The sequence below is a fragment of the Erigeron canadensis genome, chromosome 8 (genome assembly GCF_010389155.1).
Source record: "Erigeron canadensis isolate Cc75 chromosome 8, C_canadensis_v1, whole genome shotgun sequence".
In the NCBI taxonomy this organism is placed as follows: domain Eukaryota; kingdom Viridiplantae; phylum Streptophyta; class Magnoliopsida; order Asterales; family Asteraceae; genus Erigeron; species Erigeron canadensis.
The window spans coordinates 23622771-23643499 of record NC_057768.1 but is presented as its reverse complement, the minus strand read 5'-3'; the positions used below and the strand labels follow the sequence as shown (position 1 = coordinate 23643499).

General features: G+C 32.7%; 1 protein-coding gene across 1 annotated transcript; it reads right to left on the bottom strand.

Moving 5' to 3' along the window:
- Window positions 1-19605: 19605 nt before the first annotated feature.
- Window positions 19606-20432, bottom strand: LOC122579253 (leucine-rich repeat extensin-like protein 5). Its single transcript, XM_043751379.1, has one exon. It carries the CDS (start codon window positions 20322-20324, stop codon window positions 19812-19814), a length of 513 nt encoding a protein of 170 aa, XP_043607314.1. The 5' UTR covers window positions 20325-20432; the 3' UTR covers window positions 19606-19811.
- Window positions 20433-20729: the final 297 nt, after the last annotated feature.

Genomic DNA, 20729 nt, shown 5'->3' with positions numbered 1-20729 from the left:
GAAAAACTAGCCCACATAAAAATAAAATGGGGTTTGGGCTGTACTTAAGTTGCATAAATTATTTGTACATTTACCATAAAATTTAGGGGGTGAGCTTTGAATATGAAAAATACAAATTTTTTATGCACGTTAGACATAGCCTTTAGGGCTGTATTTAGCATTTTCCAAAAAAAAATACTAAAAATAAATATAAGACGATGGAAAAAAACATTGTTATCTATGTCGAGTTGTCGACCATATGAAAAAAAAGAAAAAGAAATGGGCTAAAATAAAAGTTAGGAACTTTTAATATATGACAAAAGCTATGTTCTTTTAACCATTTATTTTTCATTTTGGAGGCCTACTTAATAAAAAAAAAAAGTAACAATATTTTATCATGTTACATGTATGAAAGAGAGACGTATACAATCATACCTCTAGCTAAAACTTTTCACAAATACCTCTGGGAAAAAATATATGTTATAAGAAAAAGATGCATATAAATGTTAGCGTATATACGGATATATAAAAGGAAAATGGTGTATAATGTATGTAGAATAGACCGATATACCACAAGGAAAATAGTGGAAACACGCTTCATCCATTTTTAAAGACTTCACAAACTTTACTAAGACTGTAGGGAATAAGGCGTTTCAAGCACGCCATCTGTTTGCCACGTCACAAGCATGCCCTCTTTTCTTCGTCGCATTTATCACACCCCTTCAGTTTTTTTTACCAAGAATGCCCCTCAGGGCATTGTTCCAGGCGTTCCGAGGGGTGAAAAATGAAATTGAAGGCTAGTAGAACGCTTTGTTCTAGATAGCCTAAGAAATCAGATGGCCACAAAGCTAAAAACAACATTAAAGGAGATATTTAAACCCACCAGACTGACAAATACACCGTCACAACTCACAATAACGGAATTTGAGCATTTTCTTTGGGGATGGTAATGTCTAACATTTTTTATATTTGGTGATCGTTAATAATTTATAAACTATCAACTTCAAGTTTTGGAGGGCCGTGACCACGGGCTTCTTAATAATTCCACTAATGACGCTCTGTCATCAGTGTGCTCTGGCGCACACCTACTCAATATGATGGAGCCCCAACACGGACACACGGAAACAAATTCCCGTTGTAGATGGCCTTAATATTATCTCAATCCTCCATAGATAGTTTTACCAATTGGCTCCAATTTAGATGTAGCTACATAGTTTTGATGTGCAATTATTTTCCTTTTAACAAGGAAATTATTTGTAACATCCCAAACGTTTTATGTTTGACTATTTGACTTTCCGTTAGTTCACGTTAGGTTCGTTAAGTTTATGTGCCCTATATGGGATTATGTGATTAAATGCTTATGTGTTTAATATTAAATGATTAAAGTATGTTAAATGAACCTAATTTAAAGTAAAGTATGAAAGTTAAGTTGTTGTTAGTGTGTTAAGACTCCCAATAGAAAGATAAGCTAAGAAAGTTAAGTTTAGAAGTTGGGGGGGGGGGGGGGGGTCGATTAGTAGTGGACGGCCAGGGATTAGAGGGCAATTAGGCAGCCCTAATTGCCACAAAGTTGTTGTAACGTGTGTGTGAGAAAAGCCATAGCCGATTTCTTCCCCTCTCCATGCAAAGATTCAATCGTTTCGTGACGTTTTGATCAAGGATTGTTTAGATCTTAAGTCCTCTACGTCAAGTGCAGGTAATATAGATGATTTCCCTTTGATTTGTGATCATATGAATCAATTATACGGATTTAATTCATGTCTTAGGGTTTGGAGAATGTATGGGGGTTGTTGACAATCATTTGTGGTTAATTCATTGAGTTTCGATATTAGGATTGGTTGTTTAATGTGACCTAATGATCCTTTTTGTTAACAATTCGTTCAAGGGGCAATTGATGGGGCCAAATTATCAATTAGGTATTAAAAGAGTCTTTTCTGGTGTAAAACCCGTTTCTGGGGTAATAGTCAAAAAGGAGACTAAAATCTGGGGTAATAGTCAAAAATGAGACTAATTTCTGGGGTAATAGTAAAAAAGGAGACTAATTCCTGGGGTAAAAGTCTAGAAATAGACAAAAGTTGAGAATAGACCAAAGGAGACTAATTTCTGGGGTAATAGTAAAAAAGGAGACTGATTCTCGGGGTAATAGCATAGAAATAGACAAAAGTTGAGAATAGACCAAAGGAGACTAATTCCTGGGGTAATAGTAAAAAAGGAGACTGATTCCTGAGGTAATAGTCTAGAAATAGACAAAAGTTGAGAATAGACCAAAGGAGACTAATTCCTGGGGTAATAGTCAAAAGAGACTATTATTTGGAATGATGGTAATTAAAGGGTCTGCGACACGTATTTAGACTATAGGTCAGTTTAGTCTCGTTATACTCATAAATCGGTCCTATGTTGATTTTAGGTAGTCGGGAGCACTTAGCAAGCACTGTAAAATACGCATAACGGGTTGGTAAGCTGTACCGAGGTAAGATAACATCTTTTGTCAGATGGTGGTACAGCAAAACACGTCTTCATAAGTTAAGCTTAACCCTTGCTAACTCCTCGGAGTTGGTGCGCACGTGGTCACGTGGTTTGGGAATCATGATACCTCCCGTGGCATAGTTACGTTTGAGTATTCCGGGTGGAGTAACTAACCACCATTGCATAAAGGCATAAATTCAGTTGGATTGACTTTGTCATTCCTTAACGACGCAGATGGACCACCTTATGGTTTACTCATCATGTCGAGTGTGAGGACTCCATGTATGGTCTATGACCGCCTACACACAACCCCACATCCCTATGTAAGTGGCATAAGTCACTTAGCCTACGTCTTGGCAAAGAAATAAAGAAAGAAAGATAAAGAAAAAAAGAAAGTGTAGGCACATTTTAGGATATGATGAACCTAAAGTGTATGTTATGTTGTTATATATGTATGTGATATTAACTTAAAACGCAGATTTTGTTAATATATTTAATTGGCAAATGTTTTCAAATCCATGTTATCTTACTTAGCTAAATTTATTAGCTAACACTTGTTTTGAAAATGTTGTGCCTTCAGGATATTCAAGATTGAGTTAGGCGAAAGTTAGCTTGGTGAGGCTTTGGTAGAAAGAATAAAGAAGCTTAGCAAAGACATTTAATGCTTAGACTTCCATATAGCCTTATTTTTCGGCTATTTTGTTTATGTTTAAGATTTATAATAATAAGCATTTATGTTGGTGTCATACTTGGATTTACTTTTATTGTTTTGATGATGCTTATTAGTAACACCAAATATTAAAGGTATCATCCGTTACGGATGAGACAGATTTCAAAAGTGATCCTTTCCGCTTATTTTTAAAGTCGTTTGACAAAGTTTTTTAAAAATCTAAGTTTTTAAACGAAGGGTGTTACATTATTAATTAAAGATCTTATCTAATAAAAAAAAATTAGGTATATGAGAGGCGCTTTTTTAAAACGACCAATAAAATCAATTACTATTATAGGATGTACCAATAAACCACTAATCTCTAGAGTCGACTAACATGCTAGTACGCTACTTTAGAATTTAGATATGGAAAATGACTAATCCTCCTAACAAAATAGCCTAAAAATCCTCCTAACACTATAAGAAAGTAACATGTGGTATCCACTAATTCTCTTTCCTAATCTTGCCCCCTGATTTTTCCACATGTCATCATCCAATAGTTAGGAGGATTTTTAGGCTATTTTGTTACGAGGATTAATCATTTCCCTTTAGATATATATTGTTATTTTATAGTTATATTATTTGTTTGAAAATTTTATGTAATAAATTATTTCACTAATACTATCTTAATCTTATCTTATCTTAATCTTAACATATAGTATAAGACAGTTGAACTAATGACTTATTAACCAATCAAATCGCTCAATTTCATCATATTGACCCTCGCTTGTGTCATCATTTAGATTAACTATAAATTAAAAATCTTAATAATCATTATCCAAATATATTATTATATTAGTTTTTATATTATTTTGTAGAAAAAGTCTCATTAATTTACATTTTTTTTAATTTTCCATCAATAATTTACACTTTTTAGCCCAAAATACTTGATTTATATTTATTTTTAGCCATCAACTTGAAAGAATTTTTTAAAATTTACAGTTAATTAATTACTTAAAAAAATCAACATATTAAATATTGTCAACAAAAAATTATCACAAACCCTAATGACTTATTAACAAATATTAGATTAGATTTTATAAATTATAAATATTAATATTTAGTTTAATATTTAATATAAACACATCTTGAACTCTAGATACATATCTCAAACATAATAACAGATGACAATATACAACACTCTTATCCTAAACACAATAGTAATTACAGAACATGGGACGACCACAAAACAAAACACGATTTACTACAGAGGGTTACTTGAATATTAAATCCAAATCAATATGAACTTCATTCAAGATTAATTATATCTCACAATAAAAAAGGTACATAATTTTCTCATTTTTTATATATTAGTTTTTAGTATTAATGTTTAAAACTATAATTGTCACTCAAATCAAGAGTCCTAATTGTTATCAAAGAATATGAAAACAATCCTAATTGTTATCTAATTATCATAGGACAAGTGATTGAAGATAAACATATGTGTGTTATGGGCCCACATCATGATCAAATACATATACTTGAATGTCAAGCACAAGATCATAAGTATGTTTATATTTTAATTTTTAATTATCTTTCATAATAATATCACATTATGAGTACAAATGGTTTCAAAAAGTTATATAATATATAAAATATTATAATATGTGTCTTGTGTAATGAATACGCAAACAATTTCATCAATATGTCTCATCTAATAATGACAATGACGAATCTATGATTATTATACTGCAACTTACAAACTATAATACTTAAAACTGTATATCTTCAAAGTTATAAGCTTTTAAAACTTAAATGCATGAAGATCTAATATTAATAATATCACACGAAAAGATAAAATAATTAAAAAAAAAGAGAGATTGTTCTTGTGACTCGGGATGAACCTTTCTCGGTGGAGGAAAGTATTGGAAGTAAAGAAGGCCGAGGCACATTGGAAGTAAAGAAGGCCGAGGCCCACCGCCACCAAGGCACCAAGTAACCATACTAAGATTTTTAGGTAAAAGTTGTATAAAATTTTGATTCATTCATATGCTTGGCCCACTTCATTGGGTCCTAATTTTGAGATTTTTTTGCAAAACTGATCTTTTTGTATGCGGATGCCTTTAAGTTTGCACATGGGACCATTATTGCAAAGAAACTAAAAAAAGTGACCCTCATTGCTAAAATGAAAAAATCATAAGGTCCAATCTTGCAATTAACTATCATTATTTATGTTTTTCTTTTCCTTATATATATATATACTAAAAAACTACTGACTTAATCATGCATTAACCAACTAAAAAATTTAATTAACCGCTATAATTGTATTCTCATATATCATAACTAAAATTATAAATTATAAAATACGGACCTCCAAAAAATATTATTATTAGTAATAATTGTAAAAAAAATCCTATTAATTTACATTTTTTTATAATCCACCATTGAATTGCATTTTTTTTTATTTTTTATTAAACAATAAAATTTACTAAATATTTAATTAATTGTTAACACTTTTTAGCTTTTCATAATTATTAAAAATACAAAGTATACTAAACGTTCTATAAAATACAAAATATTCTATCGGATAATAAACTTCCATATAGATTTATTGATAAATCTTTATTAATTAATCGCATATATGTTTAATAGTTACATAGAAAACTACAAAACCATATATTACATTTTAATTATTCAAACATGTTTAGTTTTTAGTAAATATCTAACCTGATTTTTAACGTAAAATATCTTAGTTCTTAATTCTAAATAATAATAAAAATTATATTTCAATTAGTTTGCAAATATAAAAATATTTATACAAAGTTCATCTTATTATTAAAATTTTAAAGTATACATAAATTTACTAATTGGGAACCTCGCATGAACAAATGTATGTAGCAATCTTGAATTAAATTTAAAAAGTTCTCAATGTGTTAATTGCAAGATTGGTCCCTTTAGTTTTCCCGTTTTAGCAATGGGGGTCTCTTTATTAAGTTCATTGGCAATAAAGGTCCCTTCTATATTGTGTGAAAAGACGATATTGCCTCTACACGTTACTGCCACGTGCAGACTTAACGACATCCACTAATGCTTCTGTTAAAAAATGACCATTTTTGCAAAAAAATTCTCAAAATAGAAACCTCCATTGAAACGATCGATAACTCAAAATATTTCTTCCACTCCTGAAAGGCTTTTCGATTTTCATTATTATTATTTTTATTCATATTTTGAATATAATAAAGGAAAATGCGAACATTATGCTTTACCTATCTCAATAAGTTGATCTAACTTAGCCACTCATGTATGTTAATTTGTTCATTCAAATAGGTATCAATCTAACATAAGTAAACTATACAAATATCTGTTTTGATTGTGTTATTTCACTTTCTATGTTTAATATTTATTTTTTACCAATCATCAATAAATTAATTGGTAGATGGTAGAACCTGAGACCGAAAGATCTTGAATTTAAATCCTAGTGTGAGCAAAATGCTCCCAAGAATAGAGACAAGGTTTTTTGATTGAGTTTCCTCTGAAATTGGAATTGAATATATGAAGATGCATGCCGCTGAGCCCAAACTTACCGTTTTTTTTTTTTAAATATTTATCTTGACCTAGGTTTTATGTGGGTTTTCGTGATCATTCAATATATTTTTAGTTGATTTGTAGCTTTTATTACCCGTTGTTTAGTTTTGGCTCTTTAAGTATAATTTCCAGCTTCGTCACTATTATTAGGTGTAGAGATTTAAACTAGTGAATGAAGGGATGAATAAAATAGGAACATCTTTTTTTTTTTCTAAATAAGAATTAAGGAAATGGTTGTTCGTTTTATAAAAATGTAAAAAAATGAAAAATTTACTCATTTGAACATGCATTTCCTTAAAAAGGAAAAAAAATATGTATGCAGAGAGGGGTCTGTCATCAATTATTGAATAAATACTACTCGTAATAGTTAATTTGCTTGAGGAACGGTCAGTAGAAATGTGATTGTACTTGTTTACGATTCTCTTTTGGTGATGTATTTCACTCATTGCCACCAAGTCATTTTGTGTGAATGTGAAAGTGTTGCTTCAAATGAGGAGTTGAGAGTATTTATAAAAAGGCTGGAGACAAGATATGGGTACTTGGTCTCCCATGAACGATTGGTACGGTCTGGAGCCTACGTGGGAACATACTTCCTTCATGGTGATTGGAATTACCATACGTCACTTTGTTAGAGTTCTCGGTCACTTGTCATTCAAGTATTACATTGCTCATCTACAAGTGCTTACTCCAGAGGGACCATCCTAAGACGCTCCATCCGAGGGTTGCTCTTCTAGTTTTTAATGCTCTTCTAGTTTTTAAGATGATACCGGTAGGCACATGTACGGACTAGATAATAATCTAGGTGGTACACTATCAAATATATTTAACACAATCTTTATCTTTATATATGATAAAAAAAGAATTGTCTTTTAAAACTATTTTTAGAAAAAATATTATGTGGCATGTCCATAGTTTTTTCTTAAAAAGATTTTAATTTATTTATGATGTCATATTTATTATTGAACATTTTTAAAAATAAATAATCTATTAAATGTTTATTTTAAATTTCTATTTAAATTTAAAATGTATTTTATTATTTTTATTAATGCAATAGGTATTATCTTTTAAAACTATTTTTAGAAAAAATATTATGTGGCATGTTCATAGTTTTTTCTTAAAAAGATTTTAATTTATTTATAATGTCATATTTACTATTGAGCATTTTCAAAAACAAATAATCCATTAAATGTTTATTTTAAATTTCTATTTAAATTTAAAATGTATTTTATTATTTTTATTAATGCAATAGATACTTATATATATAAATTATGTTAACTAATTTAGTATATTTCTAGAAAATATTATATGGCATGTTCTTAGTTTTTTTTAAAAGATTTTAATTTATTTATTATGTCATATTTAGTTATCTTTATATTTTTAAAAGAATTTAATTAATATATCCGGGTTGAACCCGGGTTTATTAGCTAGTGAAAAATCTAACAAGCAATGTGTGAATGTTTCTTGCAAAGCTTATTCTTGCAAGTTATAAAATATATATATATATATATATATATATATATATAGGGTAAAGTTATTTTAAGAACCTTTTTTTTTGCGAGAACTTTTGAGAACTTTTCAAATCAAGCCCAATCAATTATTGTTCTTTACATGAAAATTGTTTTTTGACTGTTTTCTAAATAACTTATGTGTAATTTTGAAGTTTATAATTGTGTGGAGGCATGAATTATCATCCGTTATACAATTATGTGGAGATTTGGATTCTTAATCACATGTGCACGAATATTGCTATGATCACATGTATGCAAGTCGATCACATGTAATCATAGCAATATTCGTGCACATGTGATCAAGAATCCAAATCTCCACATAATTGTATAACAGATGATAATCCATGCCTCCATGCAATTATAAACTTCAAAATCACACATAAGTTATTCAGAATACAATCAAAAAACATTTTTCATGTAAAGAATAATTATCGGTTGGGCTTGATTTAAAAAGTTCTCAAAGGTTCTCGCAAAAAAAAGGTTCTCAAAATAACTTTTCACTATATAAATAAATCCATTATGTCGATCAAATATTACATGTCACACCCCACCTTAGGCCGAATTGTAGGATATAACGAAAAAATATAGCAATAGCACATGGACTTTATAATAGAGTCATACTAAATGGAATCAAAATAATTGTGATTCCCACAAGCGGGATAAGTCTAGGCAACACGCCACAAATAGCAAAAGAAATGTAACAAATAACAAATAGCGTTCAATGTTCAAATGCAAACTAGGAGTCCATGAAAAAATCTTTATTGGTCTTCCTAAAGCCCAAATGCTCAGTCTCTTTAAGCATTGTTATTACCTGAAAATGAATGCTCAAAAATGTCAACATAATGTTGGTGAGTTCGTAGGTTCAAAGAAATACAAATGAATTTGTTGTGCATGATATATGAAGTTTGGATAATTGTGCAAATATAAACATATAGTAGCATGTATGCATACCAATACTGATTAATGTCATCATAGTTATCCAACAACATAACCCCCTTACTCCTTCCATCAACTCAATCACACATTGCCTACCAACAACTACCAGCTGGAGTATAAAGTTGGTTAATAGTTATCAAATAGTCTTCAATAGATATCGACAGACATCTATTGCGGTAAATAGTCTTCAATAGATATCGACATACATCTATAGCATCATAGGAATCAACACAAGCAAGCTAGCATACACATTTCATAATTACACGTATTTGTCCAAGAAAACAAACTTGTTTTGACACAGTTAGGAAAGAAAATAAAAAAATTGTATTTTTATTAGAACTATTGTTAAGTTATATATTAATATATCCTAATTACATTCAAACTCTAAAACACTTATCTTTATAATAAATATAAGTAGATACCTAAAAAAAAAAACTATTTTTGTTTCTCTTCTCCTTCTTGCCGTCGACCCAAAGAAAAAAAAAGGGAAAACCCTCACAAGATCAAAGCTATTCTAATCATCGTTGTCAAGCAAATTATTGGTAAGATTAATTAATATTTCTGATGAACTCTTTATTTAAACTACAATTAATAATGAAATTTTAAAGATTATATTTTATTTTTTTTAAGGTATCTAAGGAGAAAATCATCAATCTTGGGGTAAATCACTTGTCTTCTCTTTTCATAATATATATATATATATATAAGGATATCTTTTTATTTATTAATCTTTATTTATAAGTAACCTATTTGATGAATATATATTATGCCAAATTTATAATAATGAATGAAACAGTTTTTTTTAGGGTTAAATCAAAAGCTTGAAGTATAAATCATATTAATGTTAAAAGTTTATGTATTTATTGTATCATAATAATTAATGTAATTAGAGAAATTCAATTATGAAGGCATGAAAATCATAATAACAAATATAAATAGGTGTCGGAAAGATTTGAAAGTTTATATATGAATATTAGTTGTAGTAGTCTTTAAAACAGTAAGTTTGGGTTATTTCAGAATCTGGATAGATTCGGTTTGTTAACTTTGAAAGGTTGTATCTTGGTCATGGAAGATGGTTAAGTCAAGTTTTTGGTGTCTAAAATTAAGTTCAGGAAGTCTACTTTCTGGTGGAAGTGGTTTCGTGTCAAAATATGAAGTTTAAGGTTGTCAAAAGAATTTTATAACAAAACTGCACAAAGCTGAGTTTTCCGAACAGATTTAGGTCGACTTCAAATAGTCATATCTTGGTCGATTTTATGAACTGGAAGACTATTTTTTTCCAGAAACATTTTTAAGATGTTAAGAGTGTACGGTAAAAATTTTGATTTTTTTTTGAAGCTTCGAAGGCCCTTAACTTTTATAAAACTTTTCTGCGTGCAAACAGTGAATTTTCTGACTAGTGTATGATTATGGAATTTTTAAAAATAGTTAACGCGCGAAATAAATTAAGTAAAAATTCATGTAAGTTTATAACAATCTAAGGTTACAGTAGTTAAGATTTGAAAGCTTGAATTGTTCGTTTCATCCTAATAAAAAATAGATAAAGTTACCAAAAATTTCAATGAATAAGAGCTTGTAGAATTCAATCATAAATCATTAAAACAAATACTCTATATTAAGTTATGTGACTTGTAACTAAATAATACATGACAAATCAGTTAGGAATATTTCGAAAGTAGCCATATATATATATATATATCATCATCAAATACGGGTTACAATGGACGATTCTTGACCATGTCCATAATTGTAACTTGTTCATATATATGCCGTGTAGATTCTAGCGACCTTGTTGGACTTTGCATAACTACTTTCTTGTTGAGGTGAGTTTCGTGGCCCCTTTTTATTTTATTTCTTTGGGGGAAAATGATGCTCAAAACATTTTTCATTTCTTTACTAGCTGTGCCAAAACTAGTTTGTTTTCTTGGACAAATACGTGTAATTATGAAATGTGTATGCTAGCTTGCTTGTGTTGATTCCTATGATGCAATAGATGTCTGTCGATATCTATTGAAGACTATTTACCGCAATAGATGTCTGTCGATATCTATTGAAGACTATTTGAGAACTATTAACCAACTTTATACTCCAGCTGGTAGTTGTTGGTAGGCAATGTGTGATTGAGTTGTTGGCAGGAGTAAGGGGGTTATGTTGTTGGATAACTATGATGGCATTGATCAGTACTGGTATGCATACATGCTACTACATGTTTATATTCGCACAATTGTCCAAACTTCATATATCATGCACAACAAATTTATTTGTATTTCTTTAAACCTACAAACTCACCAACATTATGTTGACATTTTCGAGCATTCATTTTCAGGTAATAACAATGCTTAAGGAGACTGAGCATATGGGCTTTAGGAAGACCAATAAAGAGATCCTTCATGGACTCCTAGTTTGCATTTGAACATTGAACGCTATTTGTTATTTGTTACATTTCTTTTGCTATTTGAGGCGTGTTGCCTAGACTTATCCCGCTTGTGGGAATCACAATTATTTTGATTTCATTTAGTATGACTCTATTATAAAGTCCATGTGTTATTGTTATATTTTTTCGTCATATCCTACAATTCCGCCTAAGGTGGGGTGTGACAGATTGGTATCAAAGCCATGGTTATAAAGAATTAGGTGGTTCGACCTAGACTATAACCTAAGTACCCACAAATAGTGTACATAATAGGGACTATTTGTGCATCTTATATCTGCGAGTACTTTCATTAGATAACATTGGTTATGTGAGATTTATATTTGCGTTTAATTGCTAATTATGATGAAGCTTTATGTGCTTAGATTAGTGCAAGGTTTCGACTTTTACATTAACGTAGCTAGTATTTACTTAGTCATGGCACGTACAAAGCAAACAACCCGTAAGAGTTGCGAATGGAGAACCATGTTCGCCGCCCGTCGACAACGTCAAATGCCGTTTCTGAATCCTAGAGTTCCCTATGAAAGCGAGCCGTCAGAAAACCCTAACTACTACCCAAGGACGATTATAGAGTATCAAGATCCTACCGATAACTCTGAGAGTGAGCCGGAAGAAGACCCGGACTATGATTCTAAGGCAGACTTCGAAAGAGTTCATAAGGAAAACACAACGGAAGCTGCGATAAAAGACTTTAAAAGAGAAGACATAAACAATCCAACCAAAGGACCGCATAACAAGAACCTCATCAAGAAAGCTACTGACTACCTCTCTGATGCAGAGAGTGAGTATAGGCCAATGAACAAAGTTCAAGTTCGACTCTATAGTCCCGCCAGCTCAGGAAACTCTCAAGAGAGCCGAATTAGACCAACATAACATCAAGCTCCTTATCCTCCCACCATTTCCTCCAACTCCCCTTATGACGCCACTTGCGCGTGGGAGGGTTAGCCTTTAAGGACTATTTAGGAATCCTATCAAACTTGCATTTGTTTCTTTTCTATTTTCTTAGTTTTTGGATTTTATTCTTATGTCTTGGATTCCTTCATTCGAAAGCTTTGGATATTTCTTGGATTTATGAAATTTTAGGTTGATTGATTTATAGAAATGTCGTGCTTGGTTTATGGATCTATGTGTGTTGTGGCATTTATTTATGAAGGATGTGTTGAATTTGTGATATGTGAATTTGGATGATAAAAATATGTGTGGTGGGATGTAGTTGCAATTACGGTGCACAACGTAATTACAAATGCATCACAACACACATGCGCTTATATGACCAAGTTTGCTGATCAAACTCAACACAATTAACAAGTTGGACAAGGTGTTAAGAAATGTTGCCATGTGTAGCAGTTATTTATAGAAAGTCATCATCAAGTACTTATAAATCCTTTCTCTTTGTGTAGAAAATGAATAGAGGGGGGAGAAGTGGAGGACGTGGGGGTAGAGGTGGTGGTCGTGGTGGAAATAATGAGGTTAATAACAGAGAAGGTGATGGTGGCAACCCGAATATTGCAAACATGATCGCTCAACAACTAGTTGTGCTTGTTCCAACTATTGTTACTCAAGTGACCGTTGTTGTTCTTAATGCGAACAACAATAACACTAATAACAATAATGAGAATAACAATAACAACAATGAGAACAACAATAACAATAATGAGAACAATAATAACAATAATGAAAATAACAATGATGGTAATCAGAATAATAATAATAATGTCGGTATTGGTCAGGTGAATGGCAATAACAACAACATCATTGGAGGCGATAATAATGGATGCACCTATAGGGAGTTTCAATATTGTAAGCCACCAGATTTTGATAGCAAGGGAGGAGCATTGGTAGCCACTAGATGGATAGAGAAAATGGAAGTTGTTATGGATATTAGCAACTGTGCAGAGAATCAAAAGGTGAAGTATGCCACAGCTTGACATGGTGGAACACTGAGATACAAGCTAGGGGTAGAGTAGCGGCTGTGGGGATGACATGGGATGAGTTTAAGGAATTATTGTTGGAAGAATTCTGTCCGAAAAATGAAATGCAGAATTTGGAGAATGAATTTTGGAATCATTCCATAGTAGGAGCTAAACATGCCACTTACACTGATCGGTTTCATGAGCTTGCCAAACTGGTGCCTCACCTAGTTAGACCAGAATCAAAGAGGATTGAGAGGTACATCTATGGCCTTGTTCCCCAAATTCGTGGACTTGTGTCAGCAACTGAGCCAACCACGATTCAAAGTGCTATTCAGAAAGAAGGATCTTTAACGGATGAAATGGTGAGAAATGGCTCATTGTCTAAGGTTAATGAGAAAAGGAAGGATGATACTTAGACAAATGGGTCAAAGAATGCTGATGGAAATAATAAGAAAGCTAAAGTGACAAAGGGGTTGATGGCAACGGATACGACTAAGAAGGAATATACGGGTTCTGCTCCAAAGTGTGCAAAATGTAATTTCCATCATTTCCAAAATTCACCTTGCCGCTTGTGCACAAACTGTAACCGAATGGGGCACTTTGCAAGGGATTGTCGAGTGGGAGTCAAGCAGGTGGTTCCGGTGAATGCTGTTAACCCGATAAATAACTGTGGGACGTGCTATGAGTGCGGTGGGCATAACCATTACCGCAACACGTGTCCAAATTTAAACCGAGCATGGGGTCAAAGGGGTAATAATCCCAATCAAGTACTAGCAATTGGTGGAACTCAGAATCAAGGAAATAATCAAGAGAGCTAACAATCAGAATCAAGTGGTAGCCATTGGAGGGAATCGGACTCAAGGGAATAATGCCAACCAAGCCCGTGGGAGAGCATTTGTCATGGGAGCAAATGAAGCTCGTCAAGACCCAAATATTGTGACGGGTACGTTCCTCTTAAACAATCACTTTGCTACAGTATTATTCGACTCTGGTGCTGAGTACAGTTTTGTTTTTACTAAGTTTATGTCACACCTAGATATAGAGGCCAATAGTTTGAATACTTATTACTTAGTTGAAGTAGCTAATGGGAAATTTGTTAGAGTCGATAAAATCGTTAGTGATTGTGCCTTAAAAATAGAGGGTCATCTGTTCAGTATTAACCTTTTGCCTTTCTCGCTAAGAAGTTTTGATGTAGTTATTGGTATGGATTGGCTATCGAAGCATAGAGCCGGGATAGTTTGCTATGAGAAGGTGGTCCGTATACCGTTAGGGAATGGTGACATGTTGCTTATATATGGTGAGCGGGCGGAGGAAAATCAGAAGCACCTCATGGGAATTCAGGCTAACGAGAAGAAACTCGAAGATATTCCTATCGTACGGGATTTTCCACAAGTTTTTCCCGAAGATCTAACATGATTACCACCTATAAGACAAGTCGAATTCCGCATAGATCTCATTTCCGGAGGGACCCCAGTTGCCAAAGCTCCATACCGTTTAGCACCTACTGAAATGCAAGAGCTGTCAAATCAACTCCAAGAGCTCCAAGAAAAAGGCTTCATCAGACCTAGTCATTCGCCTTGGGGAGCACCAGTATTGTTTGTTAAGAAGAAAGATGGTTCGTTTCGAATGTGCATTGATTACCGGGAGTTGAACAAACTGACAGTTAAGAATCGTTACCCTCTTCATAGAATCGACGACTTATTCGATCAACTTCAAGGTGCGAAGTTCTTCTCGAAAATAGACCTTCGGTCCGGATATCATCAACTCAAAGTTAATGAAGCAGACATTCCAAAAACAGCATTCAGGACTCGATATGGACATTTTGAATTCTTAGTCATGCCTTTCGCTTTGACTAATGCACCCGCAGTTTTTATGGATTTGATGAACCGCGTATGCAAACCATATCTGGACAAGTTTGTTATAGTATTTATTGATGATATCTTAATTTATTCGAAGTCTAAAGAATAACATGAATCTCATTTGAAAATGATTCTTGAACTACTTTGGAAGGAGAGTGATTGTTTGCTAAGTTTTCGAAGTGCGATTTTTGGTTACAAGAAGTTCATTTCCTTGGTCATGTTGTGAATAGTGAAGGAATCCATGTTGACCCCGGTAAGATAGAAGCGGTGAAGGATTGGAAGACTCCTAAAACGCCATCAAAGGTTCGTTCATTTCTAGGTTTGGCCGGGTATTATCGACGATTCATCGCTAACTTCTCGAAAATTGCTCAACCACTTACTCAGTTAACCCAAAAAGATAAGAAGTTTGATTGGGGAGATAAGCAAGAAAAAGCATTCCAAACATTGAAAGAAAATTTATGTAACGCTCCTATTCTTACCCTTCCCGACGGTCCAAATGATTTTGTAGTTTATTGTGATGCTTCAAATCAAGGGTTGAGATGTGTACTAATGCAAAGGGGTAAAGTGATTGCTTATGCCTCTCGGCAACTCAAAATCCATGAGAAAAACTACGCCACCCATGACTTGGAGCTTGGTGCAGTGGTTTTTGCACTATAATGTTGGAGGCATTATCTCTATGGAACAAAAAGTGTGATCTACACCGATCACAAGAGTCTCCAACATATTTTCGATCAAAAGGAGTTGAATATGCGACAGAGGTGATGGATTGAATTATTTAGTGACTATGATTGTGAGATTCGCTACCATCCGGGTAAGGCAAATTTGGTGGCTGACGCGTTAAGTAGGAAAGAAAGAATTAAGCTGAAACGAGTACGAACAATGATCATGGCGATTCACTCGGACATAAAAACAATGATAATCCAGGCTCAAGAGGAAGCATTGCAGGATATCAATGTAGAAAAATAAGGGTTGCGTGATCTAGATCAACAGATGGAGCGTAAAGAGGATGGAGTATTGTACTTTGTAGGACGAATATGGATTCCACTTGCAGGTGGATTAAGAACAGTGATTTTGGACGAGGCACATAGTACGAGATACTCCATTCATCTGGGAGCTAACAAAATGTATCATGACCTTAAGGATTTGTATTGGAGGCCAGGAATGAAAAGGGATATAGCTAGTTATGTCAGTGGATGCTTAACATGTTTGAAGGTCAAAACCGAACATAATAAACCACCGGGTTTATTAGTTCAACCACAACTTCCCGAGTGGAAATGGGAAAGAATAACCATGGATTTTATTACAAAGCTACCGAGAACTAGTAATGGACATGACAAGATTTGGGTGATAGTAGATATATTGACGAAGTCTGCACATTTTATAGCCATCCGTGAGAGCTACACAATGGAACAGTTGGCAAGGATTTATATAAAGGAGATAGTGGCAAAGCATGGAATTCCGGTGTCTATTATATCTGATCGTGATAGTCATTTCACATTACGATTTTGGCAGTCATTGCAAAAGGCATTGGGAACACGTTTAGACCTGAGTACGGCTTACCACCCTCAAACCGATGGCCAAAGTGAGCGTACTATTCAGACTTTGGAAGATATGCTTAGGGCGTGTGTGATGGACTTTGGGGGAAGCTGGGATATTCACCTTCCTCTAGTTGAGTTCTCGTACAATAATAGTTATCATTCAAGTATTAAGTGTGCTCCATTTGAAGCCTTATATGGACGGAAATGTCGCTCACCTGTTGTTTGGGCTGAGGTTGGAGAAAGTCAGTTGATTGGTCCGGAGATTGTAAAAGAGACAACAGATAGGATTTTTCAAATCAAAGAAAGACTGAAAGCAGCTAGAGACCGCCAAAAGAGCTACGCCGACAAACGACGAAGGCCTTTAGAATTCAATGTTGGTGATAAAGTGTTACTTAAAGTGTCGCCTTGGAAGGGCATGGTTCGATTTGGAAAGAAAGGGAAGTTGGCACCAAGGTACGTTGGACCGTTTGAAATTGTCGAACGGATTGGTCGAGTAGCTTATCGGTTAAGGCTACCACAAGAACTAAGTAGGATACATGATACATTCCACGTGTCAAATCTCAAGAAGTGTCTCGCGGATACAACTTTGCATGTACCGCTAGACGACATTAAAATTGATGACAAGTTACATTTTGTGGAAGAACCAGTTGAGATCATGGATCGAGAACTTAAGACATTAAAATGTAGTAAGATTCCAATTGTCAAGGTCCGGTGGAATTCAAAGCGAGGGCTAGAGTTTACTTGGGAGCGAGAGGATCCAATGAAAATCAAATATCCACATCTATTTGATGCTACTATTTCCAACCGTAACTCCAACAGAATTTCGAGACGAAATTCTCTCAAGTAGGGGAGACTGTGACATCCGTCAACAAAACTGATAATTTATTATAGTCTCTAACTTACATTCTAAATTTCTTGACTAGTCAATATGCCTATATAGTATAACAAGCATAGAAATGTGGTGATCATTTCCAATAGATTGCAATAGTTTAGGATTTAGATATTTGATCTTCCTAAACGTAGATGACTATAACTATACCCGTAATTTCTAGACTTGGTAGTTGTTAGTCATATTCATTTAGGAAGATCAAATATCTAAATCCTAAACTATTGCAATCTATTGGAAATGATCACCACATTTCTATATTTGTTATACTATATAGGCATATTGACTAGTCAAAAAATTTGAAATGTAAGTTAGAGACTATAATAAATTACCAGTTTTGTTGACGGATGTCACATTACATCTGTTATTAAATGTCCAATTTTGACTTGTCAAGTCTTCTGCTTGCAACTTAGACCATAAATTTTTTTTTATGTTATATACTAGTTGACGAAAGTTATATCAATGAAAAGTAAATTGAAAACTCAATCCGTCCATATATTTTATATGAAGTGTTATATAATATAGACAAATATTTTCACGGTCAAAATTTAAAGTAGAAGACTTGATAAGTCAAAATTTGACAATTAATATGGGACGAAAGGAATATTATTAAAAAAATATTACATCGTGTGTTTCTCTAAAAAGATAAGAGTAATAAAAAAAAATGCAGAGCAATAAGACTCGGACGAAGTTTTAATAGTCAATTATATCGTTATAACTTATAACAACTACAAAACTTTACCGCACAACATAAAACTATATAAAACATACTTAATTATGAATGACTAAAAATTATTGTAAATTAATTTATTACTCCAAATTTCAATATCCGACAATTATCGAATTGATTAATTGAATTAAATTACATCAACACTTAGATGAACCGAACATATAACCGAATTATATGTTCGTATTTGTTCTATTTGATTCAAACGAAAAAAATAAACCACCAGGAGGATAAAGTAGATCTCTGCAGTTGAAATAAAAAAAATTGAACATCAAAGTGGATATATAGTTGTTCTTTAAGTAAAATTTGCATTTTCCCTATGTCGACAAAGTGTATATATATAAACATAAACATACAATAAATGTTTAAAATATTCATACATAAATAAACACGTAACAAACAACAACTTAGCTAAACAACTATATATGTTCATGACGTATTCGTTTGTATACTAAACGAACAAAAGTTTTATTTGTTTTTTGTTCATTTGCTGTAAACAAACAAAACAAATTTCTGGTCTAATAGTAGTCACCGATATATATTTTGTTTATACTTTTAAAAGAAAAACAAATAGATCTGTATGTATAACTAATTAACTAGTAATAAATATTTTTAAAAAAATATAGGCTACATACCCAGTCCAAAGAAAATGTGGGCACAGGCAGTGGGAGTCCTTAAATATTAAATGATTATTTCTACCATTTCTTTACCAAAAAATTTTCATATTTTTTTGTTTGTACAACAGACATATAAATAAAAGGATACATGAAAATATTACCCGAAATAATCACTACACAATCATTTTTAACCATATACAACACTGTATACATTATACAATTGTACAGTACAATCATATAATGCACTGTACAATCATATAATGCATAAAATGTTTTGTAGGGATAATAATAATAATATTAAGCTGGCAACAATAAAATCATAATTCATAAATAATAATAACAATAATAATAATAATAATAATAAAGGAAAATGATGTTATATGAAATGCATTCATACAAATTTTCACATATGTTAAACAATTTCCCTTAATTATATAATGTTAAGGGCATACAAGTTCTCCTCTGATGACAATAACATTTATAATAAATTCCAAACTATTCAACATAAGTATTTGAACAAAAAGAAATATAAATATTATTATGTTTTTTTCATTTGTAAATACACAACTCAATATTTATTGCTACGAATTACACAAAAAGAGGACATATAATATCAAGAATTTACAAATTACTTTCACCAATGTCACTACCATGACCCCTCTTACAATAATCTAACACCTTTATTATTATTATTCATCCCACTAATAATGAACTTAATTAAAGAAACAACATACAAAAGGTAGATAGTACTAGTAACAAAAGGGTGGCACCGGAAAAATCGACTCCGGCAGTTGACGACGGTAGCATGGAGTTTGGAGAGTTGGAATAGTATGGGTAGTAACCAGTGATGGGGTTTCGTGGTCCAGGGGTAGGATAGTTGTTTTTGTAAGATGGTGGTGGGTAGTAAAAGTAAACACCTTGACTTGGTGGTGAGTTGTAGTAGCCACCACCACCGCCGGTGTTGGATCCGGTGGTGGGAGGTGGTGGAGAGTAGTAGTAGTTGGTGGAAGGTGGTGGTGGAGGGTATATTGGTGTTGATGGTGTTGGTGGTTGTTGGTTGCATGGATTGTCACAAGAGGCACACATTGTGCATTCAATATTGTATTTTGAACCAACCCATGTGGATGATGATGTTGGAGTTGGAGTTACAAGTGTAAAATGAGAAGCTAGAAAGATTATGATGAGAATGGACATGAAAAATGTGTTGACTTTTTGACTTGAGACATCCATGTGAAAGAAAGAGAAATGAATCAATGATGAATGAAGAATGGAGATTATTATGTGGTGAGTTTTGGAGAGGTGGAATGAAGTGGAAGGGTGGGTGCTCTTATCTTTTGAGGCTAGCTAGCTAGATGTAGATGTAATAGTAAGTCCAATATGCTTGTTTCTTTACAAGGTCTAGTAAAGTAATTTGTAACTTATGTACTACAAAATGTACTCTTATTATAAAGAAACAAAACACTTCTGATGTGTGGGGTTGAATTATGCAAATTGTTTCATGTAAAATCAAAATGATAAATTTTTTGTGTCAGTTTCAAAAAGCATTTAATTTTAACCAAATACTATATTAAAAGTAAAAAAAATTATAAGAGAAGGTATATATTTTATGGATTATATATATTAGAAAGTTAGTTT

Coding starts and splice junctions, on each gene's coding strand:
- LOC122579253 (XM_043751379.1), bottom strand. CDS start 20,324: ATGGATGTCTCAAGTCAAAAAGTCAACACATTTTTCATGTCCATTCTC.